The sequence below is a fragment of the Macrobrachium rosenbergii genome, chromosome 12, assembly GCF_040412425.1.
Source record: "Macrobrachium rosenbergii isolate ZJJX-2024 chromosome 12, ASM4041242v1, whole genome shotgun sequence".
Classification (NCBI taxonomy): domain Eukaryota; kingdom Metazoa; phylum Arthropoda; class Malacostraca; order Decapoda; family Palaemonidae; genus Macrobrachium; species Macrobrachium rosenbergii.
The window spans coordinates 25,984,510-26,006,646 of record NC_089752.1 but is presented as its reverse complement, the minus strand read 5'-3'; the positions used below and the strand labels follow the sequence as shown (position 1 = coordinate 26,006,646).

Sequence of the window (22,137 nt, the reverse complement as noted above, 5' to 3'; positions counted from 1 at the left end):
AAGCTCCTCAAAATACCTCCTTCTAGTTGGCCCTCCAGAATGCCTACATCATTTACTGTGGGTATAATTCGGACGCTCGGAGGTTGACCCACATCCAGTTTCTTGAGTGGCTGGGAATGCCCAACAACTTCTTCGTTGATCCAGAGGTGGCTCGAACGGCGCCCCCCTGCCCTCGAGCTCCAGCTCTGCCCGAAGGTCAGATGTCGTGAGATACCCGACATCATATTCCTCATCCTGCCGCCGCCTGCCCTGCTGCCGACCTTGATGATGACGCCGCCCTGGAAGATGCCGCCGCCCCTGAAGGTGCCGTGCCGCCCCCTCGATTCCAGTGTCCCGTCGGGTAGCCGACCTGTGTCGGCTGCAGCCAGGAGATCACACACTGGAGCTCATCGGTGTGCAGACAGAAAGCGATTGCCGGGGTGTACCATAGGCGAATGGCAAGAGGAGAGAACAGCTGGTACGTGCAGTCACACCCTGCAAGGTAACTTGCAGGTTGGATGAGTGTAACCGAGGTACCACAATCGCGGTTATTTATTGAGTGCGCCTGTCCTGACACCAGAGTGGCGCGAGCCGAGCGCCAAAGGGGCGGCCCACCAGCAGCATGCCGGCGTCTCCCTCCTCCGCTTGTGCCCGTCATGTCGGGAGGAAAAATGCACACTCTTCAATGGAGGAGGAGGGAAAACAAGAAACAGCTTTTGAAGAGTCAGGATTACTTAGTGAGTATTCTGCATTTATTTTTTTTATTTTATATTTACGAGTGAGTATTCTGCATTGAATTTATTTTTAGTTTTTATATTTACGAGTGAGTATTCTGCATTGAATTTATTTTTAGTTTTATATTTACAAATTTTTATATATCTGTATTCATTTGCTGTTTTGTATAATTTCGTTTTATGCAAAAAAAAGTTTTCCACAACCATTCATTTTAGTTATGTTTTTGCAACAAGTAAAAACAATATAATTTATATGTGTTTTTATGTATGAATGTCTGTATATATGTATATATATATATATATATATATATATATATATATATATATATATATATATATATATATATATATATATACATATATATACATATATATATAATTTTATTTTACTTGAGTCTCTTTTGGGTAAGCAAAAATCTCATATTCTGGGATATTCAATCCTTTCCTTCATTTTTGCAACAAACTGAAAGTCTCTATACTTTTAATATTTAGATTTTTGTGAATTTTTGAAAAAATAATTTCCTCAAGCTCTTCATGCCTGAACCGCTGAAAATCGTGTCATTTCTTGCGTCAGCTTACCGTAATTTTTCGCCGTTTCATATTATTCGTTTACATAAAGTGTTATACATCAAAATGTGCGCATTTCATGTAGAATACAACAAAAATATATCATTCCTTTAGCTCTTGCCAGTTTTTTAAATATTTACATCGAAATAATGATATAGAAAAATCAACCTTGGTCAACTTTGACTCGACCGAAATTATCGAAAAAACGCATCCCGTAAGCTTAATTAATTATTACATTCTAGTAACAATCAATCATTTACCTTCATTCTGCAACAAACAGAGAAGTCTCTATAGCACAATATTTAAGATTTTTGTGAATTTCTTGAAAAATTTTTCCTTAAGCTCCTTCGCTTGCATGAATCCGCTGAAAATTTTGGCATTTTGCCATGTCTGCCGTAATTTTTTGCCATTCATATTATTCGTTACATATTAAGTGTTATTCATCAAATTTGCGCAATTTCATGTAGAATACAACAAAATAAATCATTCTTTAGCTCTTCACAGGTTTTTAATATTTTAGCGAAATAACGATAACTGACAAATTTTTTTAACGTTAATAACTTTGACTCGACCAAATGATCGAAAAACGCATTCGTAAGCCATAATTATTACATTCAAGTAACAATCAATCATTTTACTTTTCATTTGCAACAAATGGAAAGTCTCTAGCACAATATTTAGATATTTGGTGAATTTTTGAAAAAATAATTTCCTCGGCTCATGGCATTTAGAATCAGCTGAAAATGGTGGCATTTCTTGCGTCAGCTTGCCGTAATTTTTTCGCTGTTTCATATTCGTTACATAAAGTGTTATACATCAAAATGTGCGCAATTTCATGTAGAATACAACAAAATAAATCATTCCTTTGGCTCTTCACGGGTTTTAACATTTTCGCCGAAATAACGATAACTGACAAAATTTTAACGTTCGGTCAACTTTGACTTGACCGAAATGATCGAAACGCATCTCGTAAGCTGTTATAATTATTACATTCGAGTAACAATAAAATCACGTACCTTCATTTTGCAACAAACGGAAAGTCTCTAGCACAATATTTTAGATTTTTGGTGAATTTTGAAAAAAATAATTTCATTCTCCGCTCTGAATCAGCTAATCGTGGCATTTCTTGCGTCAGCTTGCCATAATTTTTACTTCTTTCATATTATTCGTTGTTACAGTGTTATACCCGTGTGCACCAATTTCATGTAGAATACAACGAAAAATAAATCATTCCTTTAGCTCTTCAGTTTTTAATATTTTCGCCGAAATCACGATAACTGACAAAATTTTAACGTTCGGTCAATCTTTGACTCAACCAAATGATCGAAAAACGCATTTGTAAAATATAATTATTACATTCTAGTAACAATCAATCACTTTACCTTCATTTTGCAACAAACGGAAAGTCTCTAGCACAATATTTAGATTTTTGGTGAATTTAAAAAAAAAAATTTCACTCCCTCCATGTAGCGTGGACTCCGCTGAAAAATCGTGTCATTTTCTTGCCGTCAGCTTGCCGTAATTTTTCGCCTCTTTCATATTATTCATTACATAAAGTGTTATACATCAAAAAAAGTGCAATTTCATGTAAATACAACAAAAAATAAATCATTCTTTAGCTCTTCACAGTTTTAGAAATATTTACATCAAAATAACGATAAATAGAAAAATCAACCTTGGTCAACTTTTAACTCATCAGAAATGGTTCCAAAAATGCAATTGTAAAGCTAAAAAAAACTTACAGTCTAGTAATATTCAATCATTTCCTTCATTTTGGTACAGTTGGAAAGTCTGGCACAATATCTTGATTTTTGGTGAATTTTTGAAAAAACTTTTTCGTCCGTTACGCTAATTGATGCCATCATTTTTGTGATAATATTTTCTCTGTGTTGCTTAATCGTTTACAATCTGTTATATACCAAAATCATCGCAATTTAGTGTACAATACAACTAAAAAAATTAACTCATTAGCTTTAACCGTTTTTTCCTTACAGCGGTTGTATACAATTATATATAGAGTTTTTTTCGCTGTCATATATTCCAATATTTATATATGATAATGATATTTTTCATTTCTTATGATTGCATACTAAACTTCAGGCAATGAAAAAAGGAGCCAAAAATGAACTCTTAATCTTGAAAACTAAGCACGCTGTGATTTTTTAAATAACTTTTCCATTTCCGGCGCTACTCTCGGGGTCACGGCACGGGAGCGTTTTTTGAAAATAGGGCTTCAAGCGTTAAGAGTTAATTTATTGATTTCGTTTCCCATTTCCCGTAGTAACAAACTGGAGATCCTATAAGGCAGATCTTATGGGTGGGTGATTCAGTCTTTATAACAAAGAATTATTAGTCGGCCTGGGGTTTCGCCAGTTGCGATTACATCTTGATAACCTTCAACCTTCTACAATTTCTTCTACAATTTTCTGATAAGTAACAGGGATAGACCCACCAGCTGTTCGGAGGAGTCTACCTAGACACTCTTCACTGCAACCTTGAACCATGCTACCCAAGGTTGTGAACATGTGAGAGGCGTCTGCTATTTCTCAAGGTTCGAGATCGCTTGGTTCAGTTGTGGAAATGACACGACTTCTGCCGAAATCGTGGCCGGGTTGACAGGTTTTCTTCCATCTTTGATTTCATTTGCTAATTGGTGCATCTCTTTTAATGCGCGTTGGATATTCCTTGACAGCTCTTCCACACTGTCCACTTCCTTGGTACTGCTATTGCTGGCATCACTGGTACTGCTAGCACTCGTACCCCCGATGCTGCATGCCGTTTTTCTTGTAGTTTGCTTTGTATATTTCACTTAAACAACTATGCGGTTGTTTATTATATACTGGCAACACCCCACAACTGACACCAAAAATATGACCCAAGTTTGGTCATATAAGGGTTCTACCAGTATAAATGAAATGCATAGGATACAATTAGCACTTACTGTATATATTATTTTTATTAATAAAATTACACATGGCCCTGTAGCTAATGTTACGTTACATTGATTCATGCAGTTATGGCCAGGGGTACTCTAAAGCAATACATGTTGCCCACCACTGTCTTGAGAGTCAGCTGCGCCCATCGCCCATCCACACTAGACTGAGGAGACAACTTTTAAACAGAACCTGCACTCGGGGTCTTCAGACCTTAGGTCTTCGATGATTGCCTCCTATGTTCAAAAAGGCCAATAGGAACATTGTGTATGGACCCCCTTTGTAGCACTCAAGCCAAGCTGGCAACGGTTGTATGGCACCTTGGGGGCCAGTGGTATTTGATTGTTATACCCCGATCACAAAGGCACACAGACGGCTAGCAGGTTTTCAATTACGTCTATCTTAAATCATTATATAAATTGGTTCAAATTTATTTAGCCCATTCTTCATATATTCAGTAACATATACTGTACACACAGTATTAACTACGCATGCAGACTGCTTTATTAACAAATTAACATTAAAATTAACACACAAACGCTCATCACATATGTTTGCAGATTTAGGTGGACAAAAGGCTACTTCCTTCTCGTCAAGAAGAAAATTAAAATGTGATTGGCTGTCTGGTTGCGATAGAAACTTGTTAGCCAATGACAGCCTTCTACTTTTGCTCTAAAAAGCCAATGACAGCCTTCTACTTTTGCTCTAAAAATGCATCACTCAGACCTAAACATTAGGTAAAAGGCTGGAAAAATATGGATTACCACAATTGTGGCAATTTGGCTTCTGTTGGCAAAGTCACGATTGTGGCGTTTCAGGGCATAAGGGTTAATGTATTTCAGGTAATGAGATAAGGTGGCTGGAGAAGACGGATTATCTTTGCCTTAGTCTACCTAAGGTATGTTGCTCACAAGTCCTGGAGTACCTTCTCTTTGGGTTCTTTGGTAGCTGCCTAACAAATTTAGGCACTCAGCTCTGACTGGACAGAACAGTATCTCACCCAAGTATTGTAGCCCAATTACTCTGGAAGTGTGAATGTGGAGTGACTGGACTCTCCTCTCATCCTTCATTCTTTCTTATAGCAGCATCTAGGATGGAGTACCTGCTGGAGCCGGAGAAGGTTACAAGTAACTACGCTTGAAGCATCCAGTTTTAGTTTAAGATGTCTCCCCCTCTGTCTTATCTCTTTTAACATGATAGGGCTTATTCTGAACCCATTTCTTGTGTAGTCTGAATTAGCTGCCATCTGACATGGTATCCTCTAAGGGGGATGTCTTGGTTCTCGTGGTTTTCCTTCCACAAATATGAGTACCCTCCCATTAGTAGTAGTCACTGTAGCCCCAGGGCCATACAACTGTGGTAGCCCATTTCCCAGAACTATAGGAGGTCACAGGAGTCATGAAATTCCTTGCCTAATCATGCAACTGGGAGCATGGGATTTTTGGATGGATTGAACTCCAGTCAGTTGCCAAGGTGACTTCCTACCTGGAGAGTATTAAAGGTGATGGTTTGTATTCTTTTAGAAACAAATAAGAAATATTTTAAAGTAATTTGTATTTATCCTAGGTATACAGACCGGGGTTTTCAATAACAAACCCACCTCTACCACCCTGTTTTGTCCTTGCAGCCACAGGAGACAAAAGTGAAAGATGTAAGGCAAGGGTGGGGTACTGTATACCCTTTACTTAGCCCCCCATAATCACCAGATGATGGCCTTGTTACCAAATTTAATGACTGCTCCAGCTCACACAGAATAAATACTCCCTATATAAAATGCTTTGGTTTTTATGCCTAGGAAAAGTACAAATTAATTATTATTTTTTTTTTTAATTAATTTTTTTTTTTTTTTTTTTTTTTTTTTTTTTTTTTAGTCACGACCTGGAGATTGTGAAAAACTGGGAAAAGTAAGAGCTCATCCCCAAGCTGCAGACAAAATCTACTCTGTAGGAACATGAAAATTTCCACTGGCAATACACTCCTGAACACCTGAATTAGCCCTGGTCACTGACCAGCCTCGAACCCACATCCCCGTAGCTTTTCAATAAACTGTTGGCGCACAAACGCCAGGAAAATCTTTGTCAAATGAGTTACCTGAAGGACCAGATTGGCAACACTGTCTGCAAGTCCCGGCCAGTGAGGCCGAAATCCCCAGTGCTTTGTTAGCCATGCTGTGTGAGTGTGTCCCACATCAGGCGAACTTCTTTGGTCATTTAGCCCAACCCCATTCAAGATTTTGGACATCAGATCACGATTTGGACTGTTTTCAACGCATTTTTCTCCTGGATGGATACTTTATTGATGGGATTTGGAACTTCTCTCCTGATTTTGACTTTGGGATGGGGTACTTTGGATTCGATTGGATAAGTCAAACAAGAAGATGGCGTTAGATCTGCTAGCGAGTACTTCAACCGTTTACATCTTGACAGAGCTTCTACTGCTGGAGATGCTGGACGCTCATCGCCTTTACACGTTCTGCAAGCGCAGGATGGTACCCTCAAACACGATCGACCTTCTGTTTGTATTTTATGTAGGAAGATGCAGTGTAGTATCAGTCAGATAATTGTGAGTCTTGGTCGGTAGATCAGATGGAAGAATTATTCAAGCAGTTAGAGGGACAAGTTGCTAGCTGGTATGTCTAGTCGATTTTTCTGTATGACTAAATTAACGGAAACTAGATATAAGGATAGTAGTAATGGTGTTGTAGATACTAATCGTTCTTTTTCAGCCCCCCTGCCTGTTCCAGAACCAGCCCTGACGGGTGGCTGGGGTCATAGAGAACCGCAAACCTCGAAGGTAGGATCTGCCGGCCCCCCCGGCGCGGAGCAGGCAGTGTTGGCAGCAGATTTTCCCCCTTCCCTCTAAAAGTGTAAGTTCTACGGTGGATTTAGAATTAGGAATCACTCAGAAGGGTAGGAATTCTAATTTAGGAAGTATTCAGAAAAAGTAGTTGAACATGGTCTTCTTTGGGTTCAGGTTTGGTTGGGGTCGTTAATGTTTAGGTCCCTCATTTTGATCAGTCGTTGGTTTTATATCCTGCTTCGTGTTCTGTGCAACAAAGGTTTCCAGATCCGTGGAGGGTCGTTCAGATTTGGTTTCTGATGTATCTGGTTCTGAATTTTTGGTTTCCTTGAATACTCCTTCTTTGAAGGTTCCTTTTCCTTTGGGGGTTTTAAAATTTCTTTCGTCTTGCGATGGGGCTAATTCTGGTGATCTAGTTTTTCCAATATTCATGATCATGTCTTAAAGAATTTTCTGATTTGATAATGTCTATCAAGATTATCAGGGGCGGGGGGAACAGAACCACTCTATTTTCTTTGAAATCTTTGGCTTCTTCGACCGCTACGGAATTTTCCCGTTTTTTTCCCCCTTTTTCTTTTAAGCCTTCTTCCATTGCCCTTCTCAATCTTCTTTCCGGTCAGCTCTTTGGAGGGCTCTTGGGGTCTTTGTTGCGCATCCTGTTTTCTTGGCTTTTAACTCAGCAGAGCAAGGCTTTCTTGCTTCAATCCTGTATATTAGAGCTTCAGCAGCCCCTTCTCTCTCTTCGGGGTTAAGGGAAGGGGTACTTTTTTACGGATCCGTCGTCTTTATCACCTTTTGCAAATCCGGTAGTTTCTCAGGCTTCCGGTCTAGTTGCTTCTCAGGTGTTTGCGAAGGCGTCAGCAACTCCTCATTTCATTCTTTACGGGTTCCTAACTGTAATGTATCCTCCATGATTCTTGCAGATGCTACGGCAGTCGGCGATTCGCCTGCACCAGCGTTCAGTGTATCAGCACCGATAGTTTTCCCTAACTGCAATGTATCCTCTGCAATTCTTATGGATGCTACGGCGATGTCGGCCCGGTCGCCTGCGCCAGCGTTCAGTGTATCAGCACGATAGTTTTCTAACTGTAATGTATCCTCCATAATTCTTGCGGATGCTTTCGGGCAGTTGGCGATTACCACTGGCGCCAGCGTTCAGTGTATCAGCACCCGATATTTCCGCAGCCTTTTCATTCTCAGGATAGCTGGTAATTACCTTCTTCTGTTACCTCTTCAGTTCGGTACCTCAACTTCCTCAATACCCCTTGAGTTCAGTCCGGTTGGGACCTTCTCCATCTGTCCAACGCCGGCGTTGGGCCCCGGTGTTTACTGGCGAGGCTTCTTCCTTCTTCCCTCCTTCGGCTTCTTCTTTCTCAACTTTCCGCAGAGTTTTCTCTGTCCCACCATCTAGGCATCCGTGTTGGTTGGGGGTTGATTCCGGTCTTCAGTTCCGGATTCCCATTCTCATCGCGGTTTTGATACATCCGGTTTGGAGTGGTTCAGGTGTTGTGGCCTCTTCTCGCTCAGAGTGGGCGTGGTCAGCCCAGGTGTTTGCGTCATCCCGTTGGGTGGTGCGGGGTTGCAACCTACTTTGGTGCACTCCCGATGTTGGCGTATTGATCACGTCAGTTGTCCGTCGGCGCCCAGGTGCAGCAAGTTCCAGGTTTCGAAGTTCGGCATTTGCCAGGGATCGCTCTGCCTCTTTTTCATCCTCCGGCTCGGTCGGACTAGTCACAATCCTCCCGGCTTCGGTGAACCAGTCCCACAAGGGATTGTTCATTTGAAGAAGAGGATCCGCAGCAGATATTAGTTCTCCTTCAACCAGTGAGAATGAGTATAAGCGGATGGTAGACTTCATCTCCACTTATCCCCTCAATCAAGGTTCGGAGCGCGTACACTACCGAGAAGCAACGATGTTTCGAGCTTTACTATAAGGCGAACAGGAAGTTTGCTCAAACAAGATGATTCTCCCTCGGTCTGGTGCTTCGACACCTCATCACTTCGGTGTCCGCAAGGCTGGCATACTAGGTTAACATGTTGCCTGACTATACAACGTTCTTTGGCAGAAGAGGAGGGCTTCTTTTGAAGCTTCCGCCTCACTATCCGGACATTTGGAGAGGGTTCTGTTGTGGGCACCTTTTGCGCTCTGCAACAGTATTTGAGGGAGAGGATATCTCCTCCATGGTCTATTTCGTGGTAGCCGTGGTCCTAGCAGTAGTGTCACAGCAAGCTATGATTAGTGTGGCTGCTCTGAGGTCTGGGATGCTGGCAGTATAACGAAACTTGTTGCTTCTAAATCATGTCTCCAGTGTTAAAATATGCACGTTGAAGGTACAAAATGTGAAGTAGAGGTTCTGTCTAATAGGAAACAGCCAGTACCACTTGAAGAAGACTTTTAGGGAGAATGTTCTCTCTCTCTCTCTCTCTCTCTCTCTCTCTCTCTCTCTCTCTCTCTCTCTCTCTCTCTCTCTCTCTCTCTCTCTCTCTCTCTCTCTCTCTCTCTCTCTCTCTCTCTCTCTCCAGGTCTTGTGTCTCCGCATTCTTTCTCTTCAGGTATGTCTCAGGAATCGCTGGGACTTCCACATCGAGAATACAGGTATAATCTGGATCTCGCTTTTCAGATCGTCTGTGATAGTCAGAAGAGCGCATCTGACATCCGGAAGATCTATAGTCCCCTCTCCCGACGTTCTGTCTGTACTCCAGATGCCTCCTTATCAAGGTTGGGGAGCAACCTTGGAGGAAACCCAGGCTCGGGCCTCTAGAGGGATCGGGAACCAGAGAGTCATAACCAGAACCTCAGGGCTATAAAGGCCCTCCAGGTGTTTTGTCCTAGCGGCAACACAATAGTGGGTCTGTTTCTGCGACATCGTAAATCGCTGTGTCGTATCTGAGAACTTCGATGGAGACAAGATCATTAGAACTTAGAGGTGTATGCTTTCGCCATTGGTCTCATTCATCAAGCAATCAGGAATTGCGGGTAGTGTCAAGGCGTCTGTGACTCTAGCTCCTTGCTGGCTCTAACGCCTCGGTTCCGGAATTCCTAATGCTCTTACGGAAGTTCGATGTTCTTCCTCATCGCGGAAGATCTTTTAGACAACCGCATTTTCACCATTACCATCCAAACTCTTGCGTGATGAACCTAGTTGCGGGCAACTGCTGAGCCGAGCGAACAGCTGACAGTCCAGACACTCTAAAGCTATGTCTAGACAGTGCTTCCTTCAGCTTCAGAAGTCAACCCGCAGCCTTACCAGGTCAACTTGACATGGGCAAGTCTGTGTCGTAAGGAAGGTCATTCCATCTTTAGGCCTGCCATAACTGAAATAGCTGGTTTTCTGTTATTCCTTCGGAAAGTCAAGAGTCTTCCATTTTCAGCTATTGCTGGCTACGCTCAGCACTTTGCAGTGCACAGTTTTCTATTTTCCTGAAAATGTCTAGCAGTAAGATCTTCTTTGACTTGTTACGTTCCTCGGGCTCCTCTTGAGATTTGCTCGTGAAGTTCTAATGTTAAGATAATTTGTTAGGTGTTTTTTTCTTTCTTTCGGCTTTAGCTGCAGATAAAACAATGGTTGAGCTTCGGGGAAGTTTCCAGGCCAGTTTCCTACGCGGAAATGATAAGTATTTATTCGGAAGTCGTGGCGGACAGAGTGCTTAAAACGCTTCATTTGTTTAAGGTTCTTTATCTGCAAGTGTTTGGTTCCGCATCAGCGGGGATGTCTTTATGTCCGATGCGAATATTTATCAAAGGTTGATAAACTCCGTCGGTTTCTCGTACACTTCTTGTCTCACCACGGATCTTTCCCCGTCCGCTTTCAGGAAAGCGATTAGTTACTTTCTGGAGAAATGGTTCCTGGTTCCTGGTTCATAAGTGCTCACTACATGAACACAGTTGCGGGCACACTTCATGATTCTCGTGTGGTGCGAGGTTTATGCCCTTGAACGCAATTTAATTTGACCTGACATTATATTTGGTATTTAGCATTTTTTTTTTCATTACACACAGTATTTGGAGTATGTCCACTTCATCTTCCTTTCTAAGGAATGGTTCAGAGTCTTCTATTCTGGAGGTAGTTGCTTGTGAAGTCCGTCTTTGTTTTCTTCCTTCACTTAAGAGACTTTCTATTCGGCCTACTCAGATAGTCCAGTAAAATTCTCTATCTAGGGTGCGTTCATTCAGCTGAGGTGGTATTCTCTTTTTAAGTAAGACTCCGGAAGGTTATTCACTTAGTCCACATTTAACGGCGAAGTTTTATCTAGGGTGCGCTCATTTAGCTAAGGTAGTATTCATTTAGTGTTTTGATTATTAGGTTAACCAGATAGAAAAATTCCTTTTAGGCTTTAGAATCTTAAGCAACAGTGATAGTATAATCACATGAACTTAAGTTCAGTTTATCTTAAGTATCCTAGTCTTTGATAGTTTCACGAGAGTCCAAAGAGGTGCTCTCATGGGCTAGCCTAGGTTGATTAGCCGGCGCTTGGGATACTTTTGCGCTGTCTGCCTTTTGCTAATGATATTCAATCATTGGAGGGTCATCAAGCCGGGCCTCACTGCCTCATTCTCCTTAATGGGTAGGCTTTGATTAGTCACTTGGGAGATGCATCGTTCTCCTTTTGCATGAAAATTATTCTCTTAGTCCCTTGTAGCGTTAACCCTTCTATCGCGTTTTCTCATTTAGCATAAGGGGTTACTCTTCATGAAAAGTGCTGGAGGTTCTTAGATACAACACTTGAAGTCAGTGTCGTTTTTCACGAGTTTACCTAAAGATTTTCAGTTTTCTGTGAAGAAGAATTTCACTTGGTCCCTTTGCGACGACCAACTCGAATCTTAAAATTACGTAGTAATGTTAAGGGTGGGGGAACTCTAGTAATGAATGTAGTCTGAGGAAATTTGGAATTTTGCATTCTGTTAGTTGGGGTTCTAGTGAGAATATTGAAGATGGCAGATCCAGTGGACAGGTTTGGTTTTTCAACATCTTCTCCAGACATCGGTGGTAACGGACTGACCCGAAGAACTCAGAAGATCCCACACTCAACTTCTCCCATGAGGCTACCATTTTATACATGGGAGGTTCATAAAGTTTCTCCATACATGAGAATGTTTTGATTAGCCACATGGAGGTTCTTCATACCCCTCCACATGAGAGTGCTTTTTGATTAGCCATGGGAGGTTCGATTAATACCCCCTCCCAACAAGAGAGTGCTTTGATTAGCCACATGGGAGGTTGAAAAATCTCCATTAATCATGGGAGGCTGTGATTACCACATGGTAGGTTGGTTTTTATTTTTTTTCTATTTCTATCCATGAGGAGGTTTGAATACCACATGAGAGGTATTTTGAAAAGACAGTACTTAGACATGAGACTGAAAATCTCGGGGGTACTCTCTCTACAGACATTCTTCACGTGCGAGTGGGATAACCAGGTGAGGATACATTCATTTATACAGAGTAGGCGAATAATGAGTTACCAAACTTTCCCTGATGGCAGGTCAGGCTGAATTAGATTTTGATCCATTTTCCACTAAATTTTGTTAATGAAAAAATTCAGGTGTTCAGGGAGTGTATTGCAATATGAAGTTTTCATAATAAAACTAATATTGTAATACTACCTGAACACCTGAATGATTCCCACCCTCCTCCCCACTTCATTTTGAATAGTGGATAACGCAATATTTTGATTTATGAGCCCATTTCAGCCGGGGACTTGCAGCAGTGTACCTAACGGTAATTCAGGTAACATTTTTGACAATATTTTCTATGTGTTGCTTGGTAACGTTGACAGTTTATTACCCACTTAGTGGGCAAAAGCCAGGATGTAGTTGGGCTAAAAAGTGACCAGAGCTAATTCAGGTGTTTAGTAAGTATTACAATATTATTTTTATTATGAAACTTCACATTTTTCAATATTTATACAGCACAAGCCTGAGCATTTTATCTCATTACTGTACCTACCTCTAATGCTATTTGTCCCCATTGCCAAAGGAATCATGCTTGGTGACAGCAGGTGAGTAAGGCATATTTCCCCACTCACTCCCTTAACCAGTAGTAACTACCTTATAATTAGGAAAAATACAAATTATTAAAAAAATTATATTTTTCCTTTTTTTGTCAACTGATTTGAAATGTAACAGTTTTAAAAATTATATTTATTGATGGCTGTTTCCCTGCTCACTCTTCTCTCCAGAGCCCACACCACCTGTGCGTGCTAAAGGTGAAAAAGGTACAATTGGAACTAATATACGACTTAAGGCAAATTATTATGAAGTTCAAGTACAGGACTGGAACAAGAAACTTGTTCATTATGATGTGGTGATAAAGCAACCGGGAAAAGAAGAAACTGATCTGACCATCTCAAAAACTAAGAAACTGTGAGGAAATATTTTTATTATGTTCTCTTAGCATTTATTAATGTCAGACCTGATAGGGTCACACTTGTTGTGCCTTGCATGGAATATTTTAGATATCAGTATTAAAGGTTCTTTGCAGCGTTTATTTTTCCTTGGCTGCATTGTGTTTTGCATTATACTTTTCATACTTAACTGTCAGGGTTGTCCACCTTGCTCCAATTTTTACCACTTATGTAAGAATTGAGAGTTTGCAAAAGTTACCTGGTAATCATTACATTAACCCCAACGCTTCTGGACGTATCAACACCGACTAAAATTTCTGTTGGGTGCTAAGTGGAGGAATGTCAATTACAAAATGCCAACCTGGTCAATTTTGACTCTAATTTGAAATAATGAAACCTGCAATTGTTTGCTAAAACCTTACATTCTAGTAATATTCAATCATGTACCTTCATTTTGCAACAAATTAGAAGTCTCTAGCACAATATTTCGATTTACTGAATTTTGAAAAAACTGATATGCATTCAAAGTAACTTTCGGCCGAAAATGATGGAAAAATTCTTTCATCATTTGTCGTAATTTTTTGTTCTTTTCATACACATAAAAGTTTTATATATGAAAATGTGCGCAATTTCTCACAACCACAACAGAAAATAACTCTTAGTTGTAGTCTTTTATCAGCTTTGAAATATTTTCATATAAATCCACGATAACTGCCAAAATTTCAACCTTTGGTCAACTATTGTGAACTCGTGGAATGGTAAAAAAAACGCATCCTGTCCATCTAAAACTCTTACATTCTAGTAATATTCAATCATTTACCTTCATTCAGCAACCAATTGAAAGTCTCTAGCACAATATTTCTATTTATTCTAACAGTTTTAAACTTTTCCTACGCCCGTACCTAGAAATTCTTTCATCAGGTTGTCGTAATGTTTGCACTGTTTTATATTAGTCGTTACATAAAGGTTTATATATGGAAGCCTGTGCGCAATTTCATGTAGAATACAACAGAAAATCCTGATGGTTGTGTAGCTTATCAGTTTTGAAATATTTTCAATGAATAAATCACGATAACTGCAAAATTTCAACCTTCAGTCAACTGACTTTGACCGAAATGGTAAAAAATGCAATTATAAGCTAAAACTCTTACATTCTAGTAATATTCAATCATGTACCTTCATTTTGAAACAAACTGGAAGTCTCTAGCTAATATTTTCGATTTATGGTGAATTTCTGAAAAAAAAAAACTTTTTCAGTTCACGTCTGATACGGTAACTCAGCCGAACATCTCAGAAATTCTTTCGTCACGTTGTCGTAATGTTTGCATCGTTTTAGCATTAGTCGTTACATAAAACTGATTTTATATATAAAATTCTTATGCGCAATTCCTTTCCAAATACAACAGAAGATAACTCATGAGTTTGTAGCTTTATCAGTTTAAATATTTTCACATAAATCACGATAACTGCTCAGCAAATTTCAATTCGGTCAATTTAACTCGACCAAAATGGTAAAAAACGAAAAATCTAAGCTAAAACTCTTACATTCTAGTAATATTCACCTGTTTACCTTCATTTTGCAATCGGGGGTGAAGTCTCTAGCACAATATTTCGATTTATGTGTTGATCCATTTTTGAAAAAAAACATTTTCCTTACGCTCATCTCATGGTAATCTAGCCGAACATCTCAGAAATTCTTTCGTCGTTGTCGTAATATTTGCACCATTTTATATTAGTCGTTACATAAGTTTTATATATGAAATGTGCGCAATTTCAAAAAATAAATACAACAGAAAATAACTAAATTGTAGCTTTTATCAGTTTTTAAATATTTTCATATAAATCAGGTAAATAGAAAAAATTAGACTTGTCAACTTTGCTCGACCGAAAATGGAAGAAAACTGCAGATTGTAAGCTAAAACACTGGAAAGTCTAGTAATATTCAATCAATTAGCCTCATTTTTCAACAAACGGAAAGTCTCTAGCACAATATTTCTATTTACGTGAATTTTCACAAAAAAACATTTAGAGACGTCCGCAGTTGAAATCATGCATCATTTTCAATAATATTTCTCTATGTTGCTTTGATCAATTTACAATTTGTTATACAACCAAAATCATCGCAACTTAATACAATACAACTAAAAAAATTAACTCATTAGCTTTAAGTTGTGCTTTACTCTATTTGTATACAATTATGAGTTTTAACAAGCTGTCATATATTCAATATTTATATATGATAATGATATTTTAAGATTTCTGATGGTTGCATACTAAACTTCAGGCAATTGACAAAAAAGGAGCCAAAATAAACAATCTTATAAACTAAGCGTGCTGTGATTTTTTGAAAAAAACTTTTTTTCCACTTCGGCGCTAACTCACTGAACGCCGCTGGCATACGGGAGACGTTTTTGTAAATAGAGGCTCGGCGTTTAAGGGTTAATTGATAATAAAGTGATAAGTATCAAAAGAATTCTGGGAAAAAATGATTTGCAATGAAGTATAAACTAGTGACTTACAAATGACTGTCTTTTAAAAGTCAGGCTTAGGCTAAATCACAGCTTTAAAATAGTCTTATAAATACAAATTTTCACAATGAAATTAAATTTGTTTCTTCAGAAATACAAACCAGAGCCTTTCATATAGGAGGATCCTCCAGCATGAGCTGAAAATGGTCTTTGACCTTGGTTTCAAGGTGTTAACTGATGGTTACAGGGCAAGCGTGGGAATACATCTTCCTCACCTGACATCGCCAGCCACTTTTTCTATGGTTGCTGTCTGGTGAGGGTGTTTTGCTGCACTCCCTCTGACTGCTAAGTTGAGCTTATGTTTTGAGTATTTTGTGTACACAGGAAATTGTCTTTTTCTGAGGCATGACATGCAATACTGAGTGTCGCGAACCTTCACCCCTTCCGTTATGGTGGATCCCTGCTGTTCAGTACTCTGTTGTAGGGGAGAATTTACTGCTGTGTGGAAGTTTATGGTAGAGGAGGCAGTTCCTTCTTACCATTGAACATCTCTAATCCTCCCTCAAGTACACCCCACATCTTGGGTGAGTGGTGGGTTTGTATGGGGAATCAGTATCCCTACCTTTGCAGTATCTGCTGTTGCTACATCCTTTAGGAATTCAACACTGTTGCCACATCCTTTAGGAATTCAATGCTGTTGACCTTCCAGTAGCAGTCTTTTCTTTCTCATTTTCTTTAGTTTCCTCCCGAAGTAAGATGAGCTCAAGAGGTCTCTCACAAGAAGTTCCACAGGACTTACAGTGAATGTTCATTCCAGTCAGGGAGGGAACAGCATTTGGCCATCCATGAGTGATCGATAAACTGGGCTGGCATTGGCCTGACAGAACATTCCCGGTATCCAGTCCTGGCCCACTCTGTCTTGAACACGAACACTGCTCCAGGCTCTTCGTGTGTTTTACTGGAAACACTGTTGGTTGAGCCTGTGCAGCCTTCTTGGTCTGCACCTGTTAAGTCTCCAGACTGTGCTTATGCAGGCAGCAGGGCTAGCTTTTCTCTCGTGTTCCTTTGGAAATGCACTGGGGGGAGCCTGTGCTACCCACTTGCTCATATTCGGTCTAAGGACCATATGCATGCATTTAGTGGGTTAGGCACTTCATCTCAGGCATCCTTGAAGTACTGTTGATTGTGGCAGCAGTTGGTTGGCTTGCAACAGATCCCCTTTTTGCACGCACCAGCTCTGAGATGTTTTGTTTGTATAACTGTGCTTCTTCCCACTTGGCCAGTGGTTTTCCCCTGCCCCTGGTGTAATGCTTACATGCAGCGCATATGCCTGGTCACCTGTATATTCAACTCTTCCAGCCATCTCCAATTATAGGGAGCCTTATGGCTCAGAAGTTCGTTTTGAATATGTTTCACCCAGTACCTTTGGTACTGATTGGACAACACTGTCACGGGAACAGGCACAGGAGCAGATTCATCACCCATATATGGTAGAGCCTTCATTATCATGCACGCAGTACATGTTTGGTCTCTGCAGCTTGCATATACATGCAGGGTGTGTGCTATAACCTGCTTGCGTGGGACTTATTATGTCCTCTTACTGTGTACAAGCACTCTGAGCCTTCCCATGTTGTCACAGACAAGAGGAATGCTTAGCTTATTCCCCCAGTGGGTGGTTAGCTTGGTAGTGACTTGTGCTTCTCTACCCTCTCGTTTTTTTGTATACGGTCCCCAGATTCTGCAAATAGATTTGTTTTGTATGTGTCAGGCTTCCTTTTTTACAGTAGGCAGTCCCCATTGGGCGGGGGTTCCATTCCAACGGCATGACGATAAACGAAAATTGGCAGTAACTGAAAATCGCTGATTTTCGGTTATCAGTGCCTCTATTAGGTATGTATTGGTGTGGATAAGCGAAACTTGGCACATATCGGTGCTGAAAATTGCCGATTTTTGTTGCTAGACAAGTGCCGAAAAACCCGATCGCCGACAACCAAGCCTGCTGATAACCGGGGACTGCCTGTATATTTCCAAATGTAAGGATTATCTGTTATTATACTGTACATAATGCTGCACCCAATTCTGCTTGTGGTTATTCACAAACCCAGAATTATTTTTACTTGGCAGTGCTCTACCTGCTCTTCTTGAGTGGTCATGCTTAGCATACACTTCTGAAGCTTGTGAAGTTGAGTCCCACTACATGCATTTTGTCTTTTGGTGTGTGAGCAATGCTTTACCCTGCACATACAAACAAGGTGTTAGTGCTGTGATTTTGTTTGATATGATAGTCATGAGAGATGTCCTAATTTGTTTACCAGTACAGCAGTGGCACTTCATCTTGGTGGACATTTAGGGTGTACCCCTCCCGATATATGATGAAGTATATTAAGTAAAGAAGACTGGCATATAGCTTACACATAAAGTACATGTACACATTGGAAAAACTCGCTTGGTGTAAAGTGTACAGTAATTCCATGTACAGTAGTTCATAGCCTCTCTCTCTCTCTCTCTCTCTCTCTCTCTCTCTCTCTCTCTCTCTCTCATACAGGATTTTTGTTGAAATTTATTTAAAGCAGTACAGTATTGTATCTAATACAGAAATGTTGTGTTATGTCCATATATCTTTTATATCTTTCATATATATATATATATATATATTGTTACCCCAGACTCTTGGCAGATCAGTTATTGGTTAATTTAAGTAAAAAAAACGGCCCTGCAGGCCAAGAATAAACGTAAATTTTCTTTTTGAAGCCAAGAGTTAACCTCAAAGACAGGCGTTAATTAATCAAAGGTCGCCAGTTAAGGGTAATTAACAAGTAACAAAGAATATTCAAGGAATAAAGACTTTATGATGGCCGCCAACTGTTTTCGCAGAAGAAATCTCTACTCGTTAAGAAATTTATTAAATACAGAGATCTCAAACAGTTCTCCCCAAACAATGAGCGCTAGGCACAACAAATACCAGAGTATTAAAATGAATTACTTGCCTAAATCCCTGAGGCTTAGTGGGATAATTTTTTAACGTATACTAGCAATATAATAATTTGACTTAATCTAGACTTCATAATAGCATATCCCGTGAAGTGATGGCTGGAGAATGAACCAAAGAAACGGAAATACAGAAAAGTTATTAGTCAATTTATGAAGACAAATAAGAATTGGACTTACCTGGAACGCCAGAGTCGTTTTATGCATCCCCACATGATGGACCTCAGAGTCATTCTGGCAGTCTTCCCAATTCACTAATTAATATAGACTTAGGAGTAAAAGTGGGTGAGGAACAAAGGGACACCGTTCTTGCCAAACGCCGCACAGTATTGTCTCACTCGTTGTCTGTCTCTCTCTGACCTCCTCGCGTTCCGCAAGGTGAGGCGGTCTCTTGACATACCGCCCCAGGCAATCCGACCTTGACAAAGGCATCGCCGAATGCATAGAGTAAAGGGAAAGATAGATTGATTGATTAATTGAGGGTTATCTGGCATCACAACTAAAGGGAAAGATAGCTTAAGGCCACCATTACTAGATTTCGATTAGTGAAAACCCTCTCTGAGGTTTTAGGTCCCTAATTTGTAGCATATTTTTGTTTTTGAACTGCCCAGCATTTTAAGGCGCCATCTGTCTCTGCTGTGATCATTATTTTGATTTGCCTGGCCTCAACGGGACAGAGATGTTCTCTTTTGAGTCCAATCTGACTGTATTCCCTACACCTAAATACATCGAGGGCTAACAGCAGTAATATTTATAAAAAGCTCCCCTTAAGAGGGTCACTCCTTTTGGTTGAAGGTCTGTCCTAAGCAAGCTGAAATTCGCCTCTAGTAGGTTATTCATCTTATGAGCAGATTAGTCTGGTTAGCCTACCTTAGCTAGAACTACCTAACCCTAGAAAGGATCTGAGCTATAATCACTACTTTTACCTAATTCTAATAGTACTAGAAGGTGCTCTGGTTATTATAGGCTACCTCCTACCATCATGATGTTTTAGACCTAGCCTAGTTGTACATTCTATGGTATTCCCTAGCTAACCTACCCTAACATATTTTTGATATAAGCACCAACATAAGAGTGAATGTTCTAACTAAATTACAACTTGGTTTTATGTTTAATACAATTAATAATTACTAGTTAATTCATGAGGGCTTGTACTCATATGATAAATGGGTGCCTCACTGAGGTCTTAGTTGGCCATGCGTGTCATGAGCATCGTGGCTTTCGTTCCCAATAGTTAAGATTATTGAAATTAGTTATGCTACTTACGTGATTACTGCGGCTCGGTGGTAAGTGGAAGGAACAAGGCTACTAAATTGATGTACCGTACTTTAAGGCGGCTCTAGGCTATGCAAGACAAAAGAAGAGATCACACTGGCTACCTTCTCTGGGCAAGGGGCCAGGATCACTCTTAGATGGTAGGGCACTGTACCGAGAGGGCACTAGTGCCTGGATGAGCTTATGGCTCGGCAACTACTGGCTCTCTTCCACCCCTTCTTCTTCTTCTTGGGTTCCCCCAAGGCCTATCAGTATCAGGCTTAGGAGGATGGGGGCACCGACTCTGGGGACAGGCCAGAAGGGCTAAGCGGGCGCGAAGTCGGGGCAACTTCAAAAGCTACAGGAGGGCTCCCTACTCCGGCTGCTGCGACAACCGGAGCGAGTGATCTCAACTCCTGCGTCCGAGGAGGCCAGTTCCTGGTCTTCCAGGGAGGGTACCATTCGATCCTCCAGGGTTCATCCTGGAGTCAGATTTGTAAGAAAGAAGAAGTCTCGGGTGCTGGAGGCTCTCTAGTTGCGATGATCAACTGCATGGGGAATCTAAATCTCCTGGAGGAGGATTCGCCTCATGATTTAGACCCGGCATAGGGGCCTTCTTCAATTGGTAGCTCGCTTCCGTGGCGGACCGAGTCTGGCACTGCTCAGTGCTCGCAGTGGCACTGGCAGCAGTTGAGTGGTCAGGCATGCCTGACAAGGGTCCGGAGGTGCACACCTCGCGGACGACTTGGGTGGCTGCGGCAGAGATTCCTGCCCCAGCCCCAGGAGATCGTAGCCTCTCCGAGAGTTTTGTTGGGGCGTCCGCTGGGCGTTGCTTGTTTGGGCAGCCCTCCCAATTTGTGGAGTGGTCTGTCCACTTGCACGTCCTGCAGCGGTACTGCTCCTCCTGAATATCTCTTCGGGAGGGAGGACCTCTTGGGGCCAGCCCTTCGCGATTGGAGAGGGCTAGGCCTAAAATAGGTTGTTTATGCCCTTCCGCGGACCACTTTGGTGGGCGGAAGGTGGGGGTTGACTTTCTCGAGAGTTCTAGATGGGGCCTCCGTGGAGGGTGTGACAGCTAAGTGGCGTTGGTGCCGGGCTTCCCAGAAGATCCGTCCCAAAAGAAGACCACTCGGGCCGATTCCACCTACCATGCCAAGGCGGTGGGTATCGTGCCCCAGGTGTCATTAGCCTGGAGTTGGACCGTGGGAACGGTAATGGTGTGGCCTTCTATCACTTCATTTCCCACCGGGTTTTTTCGTCAACCATGGCACCGGCTGGCATTTGGGCCCTAATGATCAGGCTAATGTCTGCGCGGTGTCTGCTGTAACCGGAAGGGTCACTGGCAGGCTAGTGTTCTGAAGAGGGGCCACCGAGATGAACTGCGTTTCCAGTCTCGGGGTAAAGGATCCGGTGTGGACGGCGCAGAGAATGAAGTGCTAATTAGGTTGACAAATTTTGTGGTGGGGACATGATGTGGACAGGCGGAGATCCAGCATTGTAGTGGCTGGCAGCCCCACAGGATTTGCACGGGCCCTTTGGATGGAGCTCGGTGGCCTGCAGTAACTGTTGGAGAGAGGCTGAGCAGATGAATCGGGAGAGTTCTGGTTGGTAGGGTAGGCTGCTTATTAGTGCCGAGTTTGTATCGGCACTCAGCTTCAGCGTGTCCCCCTTTCTTGCAATAGTTGCACATGGTCTTGCTCGGCAGTCCATTCTTCGGCGACGAGTGGAGTTCGAGAGGTAGGCTGGAGGAGCGATTCGCTTCAGGTGCTATCACGACTGGTTAAAAGTTTCCCACGAATCAGCCATGCGACAAGCTTCCATAGTGTGGGGGCTGTTTATCGTTAAGATATACAGCAAGGGGGCCCAGGCACATTGGTAAAGGTCTTCTAGCATGGTCCGATTGAAAAGATCCTCCAAGCGTCGTGCAGGCCAGAGTCGAACCAGCGTACCGGACTGGGTTTGTGACATAGCCCATTCTGTCCAAGACCAGCCCGACTTCCTTGGCAAGACCCGGAACCGCTGTCTCCATTTTCTGGGGTTATTTCAGGCCTTTGTAATGACTCTATGAACT

General features: G+C 41.5%; 1 protein-coding gene across 1 annotated transcript in view; it reads left to right on the top strand.

Annotated features, from left to right (window-relative positions):
• LOC136843977 (protein argonaute-2-like) overlaps positions 1 to 22,137 on the top strand; it is a 564,386-nt gene that overhangs the window by 50,409 nt on the left and 491,840 nt on the right. The window contains exon 2 of the mRNA XM_067112994.1: positions 13,192 to 13,375. Within this exon, the coding sequence (XP_066969095.1) occupies positions 13,192 to 13,375 (184 nt within the window). The remainder of the gene's footprint in view (positions 1 to 13,191; positions 13,376 to 22,137) is intronic.